Source organism: Dryobates pubescens, chromosome 24 (genome assembly GCF_014839835.1).
Source record: "Dryobates pubescens isolate bDryPub1 chromosome 24, bDryPub1.pri, whole genome shotgun sequence".
Lineage (NCBI taxonomy): Eukaryota > Metazoa > Chordata > Aves > Piciformes > Picidae > Dryobates > Dryobates pubescens.
Window position 1 is genome coordinate 16,679,723 of NC_071635.1, and position 15,064 is coordinate 16,694,786.

Here is a 15,064-nt window from a genome sequence, read left to right on the forward strand (position 1 = left end):
GGCTGGAGAGGGCTCTGGGCAAGCTGCTGCAGGGGAGGATGTCCCTGCTGAGGGCAGGGGGCTGGACTGATGGATGTGGGGCAGGCTGTGGATGGAGTCTGCCTGGGCTCCAGCAAGGCCTTTGCCTCCATCCCCCCCAGCAAGCTCCTGGCCAAGCTGTCAGCCCCTGGCTGGGACAGCAGCTCTGAGCTGGGTGAGGAACTGGCTGGAGGCTGAGCCCAGAGAGTGGTGGTGAATGGTGCCACAGCCAGCTGGCAGCCAGGCACCAGTGCTGTGCCCCAGGGAGCAGGGCTGGGCCCCAGCCTGATCAATATCTTCATTGATGATCTGGAGCAGGGGATGGAGTCCATCAGCAGGGCACTTGGTGCCATGGGTTAGCCATGAGGTCTGTGGTGCCAGGCTGGACTTGCTGATCTTTGAGGTCTCTCCCAGCCTTGGTGACTCTGTGAGACTGTGACTGGAGGAGCTCTGCAGCTCCCTTCCAGCCCAGAGCTCTCTGTGACTCTCTGCACCTTTTGCCTTGCTCTGCTCAGCTGCATTGAACCAGCTGCCCAAAAGCACTCCCTGAGGAGCCCTTGGGCTGTGCTCTGCTTGGGCTGCCAGAAGCAGCTGGCTCTGTCCCTGCCCCTCTAACCCTCCCTTCCTTCTTGCTCTGGTCTCTAGATCCCTGCAGGAACTTCCACTGCAAGACAGGGAGAGTCTGCCAGGTGGGCAAGGAAGGGACAGCAGCCTGCATCTGCCAGGACCCTGCTGCTTGTCCTCCCACCAAGGACTATGAGCATGTGAGTATCTCACCCAGACAGGGTGGGGGAAAGAGAGCCGAGATGTTTCCCAGAGAGGACCTTCCCCTGCTGGGACTCCAGAGCCCTTCACAGCTCCCAGGGTGCTGGGGGTTGGAAGGGACCCCTGGAGAGCTTCCAGTGGCAGCCCCTGGCAGAGCAGGAGCAGAGGATCCAGCCCAGGGCACACAGAACACAGCCAGCCAGGGCTGCAGAGGCTCCACAGAAGGAGACTCCACAACCTCTCTGGGCAGCCTGCTCCAGGCCTCTGGCAGCCTCCCAGCCAAGAAGTTGCTCCTGATGCTGAGCTGGAAGCTCCTGGGCTGCACTTTCCATCCCTTGCCCCTTGGCCTGTGCCAGGGCACAGTGAGCAGAGGCTGTCCCTGTGCCTCCCTTCCTGCCCCCCAGCCCTCAGCTCCTGAGAGCCATTGCTCAGCTCCCTCTCAGCCTTCTGCTCTCCACACTCAGCACCCCCAGGGCTCTCAGCCTCTCCTCCCCAGGCAGTGCTGCAGTCCCTTCAGCAGCCTTGCAGCCTGCCTTGGCCTCTCTGCAGCAGCTCCCTGTCCCTCCTGAACTGCCCTAAAAAGCAGGAGAGTGGTTTGGGTGACTCCAGCAGCTGTAAAAGCAGTGCAAAGGACCCAGACTCACTGAGGAGAGCTTGGCAGCAGGAAAGGACCTGAGGATGTTGATCAACAGCCAGCAGCTGGAGAGGAGGCAGGGGGTGGGCAGGGGGGCAAGGAGGGCAGCAGCAGCCTGGGCTGGAGCAGCAGTGGTGTGGGCAGCAGGAGCAGGGCAGGGATTGTGCCCCTGGGCTCAGCACTGGGGAGGCCACAGCTTGAGGGCTGGGCTCAGCTTTGGGCTCCTGGCTGCCAGAAGGAGCTTGAGGAGCTGGAGCAGGGCCAGGGAAGGGCAGGAAAGGTGGGGAAGGGTCTGGGGAAGAGGGCTGGGGAGGAGCAGCTGAGGGAGCTGGGGGTGGGGAGTGTGGAGCAGAGGAGGCTGAGGGAGACCTCCTTGCTCTCTGCAGCTCCCTGAGAGGAGGCTGCAGCCAGGGGGGGTTGGGCTCTGCTCCCCAGGAACAAGGGCCAGGAGGAGAGGCAATGGCCTCAGGCTGCCCCAGGGGAGGCTCAGGTTGGAGAGGAGAAGAAACTTCTTCCCTGCAAGGGTTCTGCCAGCCTGGCCCAGGCTGTCCAGGGAGGGGGTTGGATGCTCATCCCTGGAGGGGTTTCAGGGAGGCAGAGCTGTGGTGCTGAGGCCATGGCTCAGCCCCAGCCTGGGCAGTGTTGTGTTAAAGAACTTTTCCAGCCTAACCAATTCCCCACTTCTGTGGGCACCTGGAGCTGTGTTCCTCTCCCTCAGTCTCTCAGGGATCACATTCACCCCTTTGGTGCTCTAAAGCATGCACTGAGCACTGGCAGGTACCCAGAGCAGTGGTCCTGTGCCTCCTCAGAGATGCTGTTGCCAGCACACAGCAGGAAACCCAAGTCTCTGGATGCTGCAGGTGTAAGCACAGAGGAGTCCTTAGGTAGGCACCTCAAAACCTCCCCAGGAGGAGAGCTGGGCAGGGAGAGGTGGAAAGAAGCCCAAGAGGGGCAAGGGCAGAGGCTGGCAGCTGGGGAAGAACAACCCCAGGGAGCAGAGCAGGTTGGGGACTGAGCTGCTGCAGAGCAGGGCAGGGGCAAAGGCCCTGGGGGGGCTGGGGGTGGGAGGTGCCCAGGAGCCAGCAATGTGCTGTGGGGGCCAAGGAGGCCAAGGGCAGCCTGGGCTGCAGCAGGAGGGCTGTGGGGAGGAGGTCAGAGAGGTTCTGCTGCCCCTCTGCTCTGCCCTGCTGAGGCCACAGCTGCAATCTTGGCTCCAGCTCTGGGCCCCTCAGCTCCAGCAGGAGCTCAGGGAGCTGCTGCAGAGAGCCCAGCCCAGAGGCACAGAGCTGCTGCAGCCAGGGGAACATCTTCCTCCCCAGCAGAGCCTGAGGGAGCTGAGGGCTCTGCAGCTTGCAGAGGAGGAGCCTGAGGGGGAGCTCAGTGCTGGGGAGGAAGCTGTGCAGGGGCAGTGCCCAGGGGCTGGAGCCAGGCTCTGCTGGGGGCTGCCCAGTGCCAGCCCCAGGGGCAGGGGTGGAAGCTGAGCCAGAGGCAGTGCCATGGGCACAGGAGGAGAATTCTTTCCCTGGGAGGGTGCCAGAGGCCTGGAGCAGGCTGCCCAGGGGGGTTGTGGAGCCTCCTGCTCTGGAGATGTTCCAACCCCCCCTGGCTGTGTTCTGGGTGCCCTGCCCTGGGTGCCCTGCTCTGGCAGGGCTTGGGCTGGATGAGCTCTGCAGCTCCCTCCCAGCCCCTGGCACTCTCTGTTTCAACCCCAAGGTTCCACCCTCTTGGTGGCCTCCCTGTGTGCACTCAGGAGGTTAACCTTTAGGTGCCACAGAGAGCCCAGAGCTGTTCTCAGCCCCTTGGTGGGGGGGTTGGGTGGGGGTGGCCTTGTTTCTCCCTCCCTGCTCTAGGTGTGTGGCACTGATAACAAGACTTACCCCGGGACATGCCAGCTCTTTGGCACCAAATGCCAGCTGGAAGGCACCAAGCTGGGACACCAGCTGCACCTGGACTACATGGGCTCCTGCAAAGGTGAGCCTGGGCTTGGCTGGGAGGCTTTCAGCCAGGGAGGAAGAGCCAGGAGCTGGAGTTGAGTTTGCTGCTTTCCTCCTCTGCTCTCCTTCCCTTAAGACTTCCTGAAGGGCAATGGAGCAGAACTAGAAGTGAGGAGATGCAGCTTGGCTGTCAGGAAGAAGTTGTTCCCCATGAGCTGCTCTGCTCTGAGCACAGCCTGAGAGAGTTGGGGTTGTGCAGGCTGCAGAGGAGAAGGCTCCCAGGAGACCTTCTGGTGGCCTCCCAGGAGCTGCAGGGGGCTGCAAGAGAGCTGGGGAGGGACTTTGGAGGGGGTGAGGGAGGGCTAGGAGTGGGGGGGCTGGAGCAGAAGTAGAAGTGGGGAGCTGGAGATTGGCTGTGAGGAAGAAGTTGTTGGCCAGGAGGGTGGTGAGAGCCTGGCACAGGCTGCCCAGGGAGGTGGTGGAAGCCTCCTGGCTGGAGGTGTTTGCAGCCAGGCTGGAGGTGGCTGTGAGCAACCTGCTGTGGTGTGAGGTGTCCCTGCCCAGGGCAGGGGGCTGGGGCTGGCTGAGCCTGGAGCTCCCTTCCAGCCCTGCCAGCTCTGTGCCTCTGGGATTCTCTAAGGCCTTCAAATCCTAACCCTGTCTATAAAGTCTCTTTTCCCCCCCCCCCCCTCTAAATCAGGCTATGAAGCAGCTGGCTCCTCCAGGCCCCCCTCCTGTGCCTGTGCTTGCAGCAATTTGTTGCCAAGCCTCTCTTCCCCCCTCCCTGCTCCTGTTGCCATGGCAGTTGGAGAGGTTGTGTTGGGTTTGGGTTTCCTTCCCCCATAGCTTGGGCAGAAATCCAGGATTGGCAGCCAGGAAAGGACTCAAAATGCCAAGAGACAGAAAAAGAAGCAACCAACCTCAAAAACATACCCAAAAAACATCCCCCCCACCCCCAAACCCTACTCAGATGCCTGATGGAGGAGTCAGGATGTAAGAGTCAGAAGTGGTTCCCAAGCTCTTCCACTGCCATGGGCTGGAGCAGGTCCAGGGAAGGGCAGGAAAGGTGGGGAAGGGTCTGGGGAAGAGGGCTGGGGAGGAGCAGCTGAGGGAGCTGGGGGTGGGGAGTGTGGAGCAGAGGAGGCTGAGGGAGACCTCCTTGCTCTCTGCAGCTCCCTGAGAGGAGGCTGCAGCCAGGGGGGGTTGGGCTCTGCTCCCTAGGCTCAGGTGCTAGGAGGAGAGGCAATGGCCTGAAACGGTGCCAGGGGAGGGTTAGGTTGGAGGTTAGTAGAACAGTTTTGACTTGAAAGGGTTCTGCAAGCCTGGCCCAGGCTGCCCAGGGAGGGGGTTGGATGCTCATCCCTGGAGGGGTTTCAGGGAGGCAGAGCTGTGGTGCTGAGGGGGATGGAGCAGAAGTGTGGAGATTGAGATTGGATGTGAGGAAGAAGTTGTTCCCTGTGAGGGTGGTGAGAGACTGGCACAGGGGCTCCAGGAGAGCTGGGGAGGGACTGTGGACAAGGGCTGGGAGTGCAGGGTGAGGAACAATGGCTTGGAGCTGGGAGAGGAGAGACTGAGAGTGGAGAGGAGGAAGAGATCCTTGAGAGTGAGGCTGGGGAGACTCTGGCACAGGCTGCCCAGGGAAGCCTCATCCCTGGAGGGGAGCAACCTGATCTGGTGCTCCTGCTCCTGCTCCTACTCTTCTTCCCCATGAGGGTGGTGAGAGCCTGGCACAGGCTGCCCAGGGAGGTGGTGGAAGAAGGTGTCCAGAGCAGGGCCAGGAGGAGGAGCAGAGGGCTGGAGCTGCTCTGAGCACAGCCTGAGAGAGCTGGGGTTGTGCAGGCTGCAGAGGAGAAGGCTCCCAGGAGACCTTCTGGTGGCCTTGCAGGAGCTGCAGGGGGCTGCAAGAGAGCTGGGGAGGGACTTTGGAGGGGGTGAGGGAGGGATAGGGGTCTGGGACACCTCTGAGGGGGGCAGGAATCAGGCCTGGGACAGAGAGCCAGCAATGGGCACTGGCAGCCCAGAAGGCCAAGGGCAGCTGAGCTGAGCTTTCTGGGCTGCCAGTGCCCATTGCCAGAGGTGGAGGGAGAGGATCCTGCCCCTCTGCTCTGGGGGGTGAGGGAGGGACAGGACTGGGGGGGCTGGAGCAGAAGTAGAAGTGGGGAGCTGGAGCTTGGCTGTGAGGAAGAAGTTGCTGCCCAGGAGGGTGGTGAGAGCCTGGCCCAGGCTGCCCAGGGAGGTGGTGGAAGCCTCCTGGCTGGAGGTGTTTGCAGCCAGGCTGGAGGTGGCTGTGAGCAACCTGCTGTGGTGTGAGGTGTCCCTGCCCAGGGCAGGGGGCTGGGGCTGGCTGAGCCTGCAGCTCCCTGGCTGCTCTGCGCTGCTCTGGGCTGGCTGCTCAGCAGGGCTCCCTGCCGGGGCGCAGCCATTCCCCCCTGCAGCGCCTCGGAGGCAGCGCAGTTCCCGCTGCGGATGCGAGACTGGCTGAGGAACATCCTGCTGCAGTACCACCGCCGGGAGCAGGGCAGCGCCGCGCTGCTGACCGAGAGGCAGAGGAGCCAGGTCGGCAGCCCCCTGCGGGGACCACCCTGCGCTTAGGAGCGGGAGAAACGAAAGGGTTGGAGTTCCACTGCCTGAAGGGGCTCCAGGAGAGCTGGGGAGGGGCTTGGGACGAGGGCTGGGAGCGCCAGGAGGAGAGGGAGTGGATTGTGACAGGATCGGGCTAGGTTTAGGCTGGAGGAAGGAGGGGAGGGATTGCCCCAGGCCAGCTGCAGGACCTTGCCCTTGGCCTTGTTGAGCTTCAGAAGGTTGCCTTGGGGCCAGCTCTGCAGCCTGCCCTGGATGGATCCTTCCCTCCAGCCTGGTGTCCCTGGCAAGCTGCTGAGGCTGTCCCCAGCCCACTGCCCCTGCACCAAGAAGATGCTCAGCAGCACTTCCTTGGCTAGAGCCTGGGATTGCCCTGACCCAAGGTCAGGACCTTGCCCTTGGCCTGGTTGAGCTTCAGGAGGTTGCTTTGGGGCCAGCTCTGCAGCCTGCCCAGGGCCCCCTGGATGGATCCTTCCCTCCAGAGTGTCAGCACCCAGCCTGGTGCTGAGCCTGCCCCAGTGCCATGGCACCAGCAAAGGTGTTGACCAAGAAAGGTCAGGGCTGGAGTCTACACAGCAATGAGCACCCCAGGGGCCAGGGCACTGCCAGCCAAGAGGCAGGATGTGAGCTTTGGCCCTGCAGGTAAAGGAGGATGCTGGAGCCACAGCTCCCATCCCCTGCTCAGTCAGCCCTGGGCTCCCAGAGGAGCTCTGCACAGGAAATCAGGGAGTTTCCCTGGGGCAGCCAAATGTCCATCTCCAGTGGGAAACAAAGGAAACCAAGAGCAGGAGGCAGCCACCTGCAAGAGGGAAGCCTCCTCCTGCAGCACCAGAGAATGGTCACAGCTGAAGGTGCCTCCTGCTGCAGTGTCTCTGACCTGGCAGCTCATGGAGCTGCTGCTCCCAGCCTGACCTGCAGGGGTTGGGGCTGGGAGAGCTGGGGCTGTGCAGCCTGGAGAAGAGAAGGCTCCAGGGAGACCTCAGAGCAGCTTCCAGTACCTGAAGGGCTCCAGGAGAGCTGGGGAGGGACTCTGGCCAAGGGCTGGGAGTGCCAGGCTGAGGAACAATGGCTTTGAGCTGGGAGAGGAGAGACTGAGAGTGGAGAGGAGGAAGAAATGGTTGGCAGTGAGGCTGGGGAGACTCTGGCACAGGCTGCCCAGGGAGGCTGTGGCTGCCTCCTGCCTGGGGGGGTTCAAGGCCAGGGTGGATGAGGCCCTGAGCAAGCTGGGGCTGGGGGGGAGGTGGCCCTGCCCATGGCAGGGGGCTGGAGCTGGATGAGCTCCAGCCCTGACAGTTCTGTGACTCTCTGATTCTATCAAATCCACTCCACTCCAACCCACTCCAACCCACTCCACTCCAATCCACTCCAACCCACTCCACTCCAATCCACTCCAATCCACCCCACTCCAACCCGACCCAACCCAATCCACTCCACTCCGACCCAATCCACTCCACTCCACTCCACTCCAACCCAATCCACTGCAACCCAATCCACTCCAATCCGACCCACTCCACTGCAACCCACTCCAACCCAATCCACTCCAACCCAACCCACTCCAATCCACTCCAACCCACTCCACTCCAACCCAATCCACTCCAACCCACTCCACTCCAACCCACTCCACTCCAACCCAATCCACTCCAACCTGACCCAACCCACTCCAACCCAACCCAACCCACTCCACTCCAACCCAACCCAATCCACTCCAACCCAATCCAATCCACTCCAACCCAATCCAACCCAACCCACTCCAACCCAACCCAACCCACTCCACTCCACTCCAACCCAATCCAATCCACTCCAACCCAATCCAACCCAACCCACTCCAACCCACTCCAACCCGACCCAACCCACTCCAACCCGACCCAACCCACTCCACTCCAACCCAACCCACTCCACTGCAACCCACTCCAACCCAACCCACTCCAATCCACTCCAACCCAACCCACTCCAATCCACTCCAACCCAATCCACTCCAACCCAATCCACTCCAACCCAACCCACTCCAATCCACTCCAACCCACTCCACTCCAACCCAATCCACTCCAACCTGACCCAACCCACTCCACCCCAACCCAACCCAACCCACTCCAACCCAACCCACTCCAACCTAATCCACTCCAACCCAATCCACTCCAACCCAACCCACTCCAATCCACTCCAACCCAATCCAACCCAACCCACTCCAACCCGACCCAACCCACTCCAACCCAATCCAATCCACTCCAACCCAACCTGACCCAACCCACTCCAACCCAACCCAATCCACTCCAACCCAACCCAATCCACTCCAAACCAACCTAATCCACTCCAACCCAATCCAACCCAACCCACTCCAACCCGACCCAACCCACTCCAATCCAACCCAATCCAACCCACTCCAACCCAACCCACTCCAACCCGACCCAACCCACTCCAATCCAACCCAACCCACTCCAACCTGACCCAATCCACTCCACCCCAAGCCAACCCACTCCACCCCAACCCACTCCACCCCACTCCAATCCACTCCAATCCAATCCAATCCAACCCACTCCAGTCCAACCCACCCCACCCCAACCCACCCCACCCCACCCCAACCCAATCCACTCCAACCCAATCCACTCCACTCCAATCCAACCAAAGTCTCTTGTGTGCAGGTCCAAAAGCTCTTCCAGGAGCAGCACCTTGGGGCTGGAGCCCAGGCCCTGGAGCTGCTCCTGCCTGACTTTGAGCAGCACTACCAGCTGTATGTGTACCCTGTGCACTGGCAGTTCCACCAGCTCGACCTGCACCCTGCTGACAGGTACCAGCACTCACACCTGGGGGGGCTGCAGGGCTGCTCTGCTTTGCTTCTCCAAGCCACTTGAAGGATTGGACCCCCAGGGCCAGGCCCTGTGCTGATGGGGGCCACAAAGGTGCTGAGGGGACTGGAGCCTCTCTCTGACTACATCTTCACTCACTCCCAACAATTTCTTCCTCCTCTCCAGTCTCAATCTCTCCTCTCCCAGCTCCAAGCCATTGTTCCTCAGCCTGGCACTCCCAGCCCTTGTTCCAGCTCCCTCCCCAGCTCTCCTGCAGCCCTTCAGGTCTGAGCTCTGCCTGGAGCCTTCTCCTCTCCAGGCTGCACAGCCCCAACTCTCCCAGCCTGGCCCCACAGGGGAGCTTCTGCAGCCTCTCAGCATCTCTGTGGCCTCCTCTGGAGCCTCTCCAGCAGTTCCAGGTCCTTGTGCTGGGGGGCCCAGAGCTGGAGGCAGTGCTACAGGTGGGGGCTGAGCAGAGCAGAGCAGAGAGCCTGACCCTGGCACTCCCAGCCCTTGTGCAAAGCTCCTCCCCAGCTCTCTTGGAGCCCCTTCAGCTACTGGAGATGAGAAAATCCATCCAGGTGGGTTTGGAAAGGCTCCAGAGCAGAGACTCCACAACCTCCCTGGGCAGCCTGCTCCAGGTTCCAGCAGCCTCACACCAAAGAAGTTTCTCCTCCTGCTCAGCTGAAACCTTCTCTGCTCCACTCTGTGTCCACTGCTCTTTGACTTACTGCTGAGCACCACCCAACAGAGCTTGGCCTCCTCCCCTTGCCCCCCAGCCCTCAGCTCTTGAGAGGCATTGATCAGCTCCCTCTCAGCCTTCTCCTCTCCAGGCTAACCACCCCCAGGGCTCTCAGCCTCTCTCCACAGGGGAGATGCTCAGGTCCCCAACTCCTCCTCCTGGCTCTCCCTTGGGCTCTCCCCAGCAGCTCTCTGTCTCTCTGCACCTGGGGAGCCCAGAGCTGGGCACAGGATTGCAGCTGTGGGCTCAGCAGGGCAGAGCAGAGCAGAGGGGGAGCAGAACCTCCCCAGCCCTGCTGGCCACACTCTTCCTGCTGCTCCCCAGGCCCCCATTGGCTCTCTTGGCCCCCAGGGCCCTTTGCTGTGCCCTGCAGACCTTGCTGCCCAGCAGCACCCCAAGGTCTTTCTCCCTGGAGCTGCTCTGCAGCAGGGCAGCCTCTAACCTGTCCTGGGGCCTGCTGTGCCTCCCCCCCAGGGGCAGGACCCTGCACTGCTCCTGATTGACCTTCCTGAGCTTTGCCTTCCCCCAGCCCTCAGCCTGTGCAGCCCTGCTGGGATGGCAGCACAGCCTGAGGGGGCTCAGCCACCCTCCCCCCCCAGTTTGCTGCCATCAGGAACTTGCTGAGGGAGCACTCAGTGCCCTCAGCCAGGAGGGGAATGAAGAGGTGGAACCAGGCTGGGCCCAGTCCTGATCCCTGGGCAACAGCAGCTTCCTTCTTCCCTCTTCTAGCAGCTGAAACCCTTTGGTGATGCTGCTGGTGGTGGCTGAGGGGAGCTGGGAGCTGAAACTCTCTTTGGTGCTGCTGGTGGCTGAGGGGAGCTGGGAGCTGAAACTCTCTTTGGTGCTGGGGGTGGCTGAGGGGAGCTGGGAGGTGAAACTCTCTTTGGTGCTGGGGGTGGCTGAGAGGAGCTGGGAGCTGAAACTCTCTTTGGTGCTGGGGGTGGCTGAGGGGAGCTGGGAGCTGAAACTCTCTTTGGTGCTGGGGGTGGCTGAGGGGAGCTGGGAGCTGAAACTCTCTTTGGTGCTGGGGGTGGCTGAGGGGAGCTGGAAGCTGAAACTCTCTTTGGTGCTGGGGGTGGCTGAGGGGAGCTGGGAGCTGAAACTCTCTTTGGTGCTGGGGGTGGCTGAGGGGAGCTGGGAGGTGAAGCAGAGCTCTGCAGAGCTGCTCTTTGTTGCAGGCTGTTAAGCCACTCAGAGCTGGCTCCCCTGAGGGCCTCCCTGGTTCCCATGGAGCACTGCATCACTCGCTTCTTCCAGGAGTGTGATGGGGACCAGGACAAGCTGATTGCCCTGCAGGAGTGGTGCCTCTGCTTTGGCATCAAGGAAGGTAACCCTGCAAGGCCTGGGAGGGGCAGGCTGGAGTGGGAGAGGATGCTCCTGTTGGGGCCAGAACAGGCAGGGAAGGGCACTGGAGCCAGGAGCTCGTGGTGGGGAGTGGGACAGGAAAGGGAAGGCTGCCAAGGGGGCAAAAGGTTTATGAAGGGAGGGGGGAAAAAGGCATCTTGCCCAGGAGGAAAAGTCTAGGAGGTGGTTTCATAGAGTCATAGAATTGTTAAGGATGGAAGAGAGCTCCAGGCTCAGCCAGCCCCAACCCCCTGCCATGGGCAGGGACCTCACACCACAGCAGGCTGCTCTCTGCAGCTCCCTGAGAGGAGCCTGGAGCCAGGTGGGGGTTGGGCTCTGCTCCCTAGTCTCAAGTGGTAAGAGGAGAGGCAATGGCCTGAAAGGCTTAGGTTGGAGAGGAGGAACAATTTCTTTCCTGCCAGAGTGGTCAGGGCTGGCAGAGGCTGCCCAGGGAGGTGGTGGAGTCCCCATGGCTGGAGGGGTTGCAGCAAGCTGTGGCCATGGCACCTGGGGCCAGGGTTTGGTGGCCATGGTGGGGTTGGGTTGGAGGTTGGGCTGGGGGAGCCTGGAGGCCTTTCCCAACCCAAACTATTCCATGATTCTGTGACTCTCTATGCCACACAAATGCTGTCAGCACACTGGAGCCAGCTCTGGAGCCCCCAACACAGGAGGGAGCTGGAGCTGAGGGAGAGGCTCCAGAGGAGGCCAGCAAGATGCTGAGGGGCTTGGAGCAGCTCTGCCCTGGGGACAGGCTGAGGGAGCTGGGGGTGTTGAGCCTGCAGAAGAGAAGGCTGCAGGCAGAGCCCAGAGCAGCTGCCAGTCCCTGCAGGGGCTGCAAGCAGGCTGCAGAGGGACTGCTGCCAAAGGGCTGCAGGGACAGCCCCAGGGGCAATGGGTTGAGATGAGAGCAGAGCAGCTGGAGCTTGGATGTGAGGAACAAGTTGTGCCCCAGGAGGCTGCTGGAAGCCTGCAAGAGGTTGCCCAGGGAGGTGGTTGTGGCCCCATGGCTGGAGAGCTTGCAGGGGAGGCTGGAGAGGGCTCTGGGCAAGCTGCTGCAGGGGAGGATGTCCCTGCTGAGGGCAGGGGCTTGGCCTGCAGGGGCTCTGCAGCTCCCTTCCAGCCCAGAGCTCTCTGTGGTTCTCTGCACCTTTTGCCTTGCTCTATTCAGCTCTCCAGGAGAGCTGGGGAGGGACTCTGGCCAAGGGCTGGCAGTGCCAGGCTGAGGAACAATGGCTTGGAGCTAGGAGAGGAGAGACTGAGAGTGGAGAGGAGGAAGAGATCCTTGAGAGTGAGGCTGGGGAGACTCTGGCACAGGCTGCCCAGGGAGGCTGTGGCTGCCTCCTGCCTGGGGGGGGGGTCAGGGCCAGGCTGGATGAGGCCCTGAGCAAGCTGGGGCTGGGGGGAGGGCGAGTTTGGAACTGGATGATCTTTGGGGTCCCTTCTAACCCTGCTCCCTCTCTGCATCTCTGCCTGGTTACTGCCATGGGTGAGGTGATGCTGCCAGGAGGCTTCTGGCACTTGGGGAGCAGCTTGGCAGGGGCTCAGCACAGGAAGGGCTCTCAGCCCTCAGCTGTCTCTAACTCTCTTCTCTCCTCTGTGTTGCAGAAGACATCAATGAAAGCCTCCTGTTCTGAGCCTGCCTCATGGCAGCCCTGCCCCTGCTGGGGCTCAGGACTCCTCTTGGCTGCTGGAAGCCACAGCCTCAGAGTTTATCAAGAGCAAGGTGGCCTGAGGGGCCCTGCAGCAGTGGCCCCAAGGGGAGGGAAGTTCTCCCTTCCATCACAGCCCCCAAAATTGACCTCCTTCGAGGGGGGGAGGGCTGCACAAGCACTGCCTGCCCAACATACCTGCCCAGGGTGCCTCTGCAGCAGCCCTCAGCAGTGCCCTGGGGGCTGAGCTGTGCACAGAGCCCTTGCAGTAGAGCTGTAGTGTGGATTTTGCCTGATGCTGAAGAAAACTACCTGGACCCAGGCCCTGTCCCCTTGATTTCCCCTGTAAGAGCCTGCTTAGGAGCCTCAGCTGAAATAAAAAACTCCTTGGATGGGTGAAGGCTTGTCAGAACCTGGGCAAAGAACAGAAGGGTACCAAGGCAACAGCTCAGTGGAAGCTCCAAGGGAAGGATCAGGAGGGGGGAGGGACTTTGGAGGGGGTGAGGGAGGGCTAGGAGTGGGGGGGCTGGAGCAGAAGTAGAAGTGGGGAGCTGGAGATTGGCTGTGAGGAAGAAGTTGTTGGCCAGGAGGGTGGTGAGAGCCTGGCCCAGGCTGCCCAGGGAGGTGGTGGAAGCCTCCTGGCTGGAGGTGTTTGCAGCCAGGCTGGAGGTGGCTGTGAGCAACCTGCTGTGGTGTGAGGTGTCCCTGCCCAGGGCAGGGGGCTGGGGCTGGCTGAGCCTTGGGGTCCCTGCCAGCCCTGCCAGCTCTGTGACTCTGTGACCTGTGACATTGCCTCAGGGAAGCCTTAGGTTGGACAATAGAAGAATCTTCTTCCCTGAAGTAGCAGGGCCAGGGAAGGGCAAGAAAGGTGGGGAAGGGTCTGGGGAAGAGGGCTGGGGAGGAGCAGCTGAGGGAGCTGGGGATGGGGAGTGTGGAGCAGAGGAGGCTGAGGGAGACCTCCTTGCTCTCTGCAGCTCCCTGAGAGGAGGCTGCAGCCAGGGGGGGTTGGGCTCTGCTCCCCAGGAACAAGGGCCAGGAGGAGAGGCAATGGCCTCAGGCTGCCCCAGGGGAGGCTTAGCTTGGAGAGGAGAAGAAACTTCTTGGCTGCAAGGGTTCTGCAAGCCTGGCCCAGGCTGCCCAGGGAGGGGGTTGGATGCCCATCCCTGGAGGGGTATCAGAGCTGTGGTGCTGAGGCCATGGCTCAGCCCCAGCCTGGGCAGAGGATGGATAATGGTTGGAGTGGATGATTCACAGATTCTGTTGGGTTGGAAGGGAGCCTCCAAGGGCATCTTGTCCCTCCCCCCCTGCAGGCAGCAGGGACATCTCCAACTAGATCCAGCTTCCCAGGGCCTCATCCAGTCTGACCTTGAAGGTCTGCAGGCTCCAGGGAGCCCTTCTGGCACAGGCTGCCCAGGGATGGATGCCCCTTCCTTGGAGGTGTTCAAACCAGGCTGGATGAGGCCTTGAGCAGCTGAGCCTAGTTGAGAAGTGTCCCTGCCCATGGCAGGGGGTGGCAGGAGCTGATCCCTTAGGTCCCTTCCAACCTGAGCCACCCTGTGAAGAGCATTTGAGAGAGCCCTTGGGAGAAACCCAGAGGGGTGGAAGCCACAGAGGGGATGGAAAGGAAGCAAAGTGGAAAGAAGAGGCTTGGCTCCTGCAGCTCCTCCTGCACACATGGTTCCTCACCCAGGGAGCACAGATCCATCCCCTCCAAACCCAGCTGCAAGGACAGCTTCAGTCCCCTCAGCCAGGGCTTGTTGCCCACTGCCCACTCTGCTCCCATCACACAGCAGGGCAAAACCAACCACAGCCAGGAGGACAACCTGGAAGCTCCAGGCCTGGCAGCCTGACCTCAGTGCCAGGGAAAAGGATGGAGCAGAGCATCCTGGGGGCAGTCACTGAGCACCTGCAGGATGGCCAAGGGGTCAGGCCCACCCAGCAGGGATTCAGGCAGGGCAGGTCCTGCCTCTCCAACCTGATCTCCTTCCATGCCCAGGGCACTGCCTGGGGGGTGTGGGGCAAGCTGTGGATGGAGGCTGCCTGGACTGCAGCAAGGCATTTGTCACCATCCCCCCAGCAAGCTCCTGGCCAAGCTGGCAGCCCCTGGCTGGGACAGCAGCTCTGAGCTGGGTGAGGAACTGGCTGGAGGCTGAGCCCAGAGAGTGGTGGTGAATGGTGCCACAGCCAGCTGGCAGCCAGGCACCAGTGGTGTGCCCCAGGGAGCAGTGCTGGGCCCCAGCCTGATCAATATCTTCACTGATGATCTGGAGGAGAGGATGGAGTCCATCAGCAGGGAATGTGCAGCTGACAGCAAGCTGGGGGCAGGAGCTGAGCTGTTAGAGGGCAGCAGAGCTCTGCAGAGGGACCTGGCCAGGCTGGGCAGAGGGGCAGAGGCCAAGGGCAGGAGATTGAACACAGCCAAGTGCCAGGGGCTGCACTTTGGCCACAGCAACCCCAGGCAGTGCCACAGGCTGGGGGCAGAGGGGCTGAGAGCAGCCAGGCAGAGAGGGACCTGGGGGTGCTGGTGGATGGTAGGCTGAACAGGAGCCAGCAGTATGCCCAGGAAGCCAAGAGGGCCAGCAGGAGCAGGGAAGTCCTTGTGCCCTGTGCTCAGC

General features: G+C 61.7%; 1 protein-coding gene across 1 annotated transcript; it reads left to right on the top strand.

Annotated features, from left to right (window-relative positions):
• Positions 1 to 671: 671 nt before the first annotated feature.
• LOC128898484 (SPARC-like protein 1) lies at positions 672 to 12,556 on the top strand (the record flags this gene model as incomplete). Its single annotated transcript, XM_054172673.1, has 6 exons — positions 672 to 782; positions 3,268 to 3,388; positions 5,771 to 5,907; positions 8,571 to 8,716; positions 10,635 to 10,783; positions 12,406 to 12,556. Coding segments are annotated over 6 exons (693 nt in total), but the record flags the coding sequence as incomplete, so codon positions are not given.
• Positions 12,557 to 15,064: the final 2,508 nt, after the last annotated feature.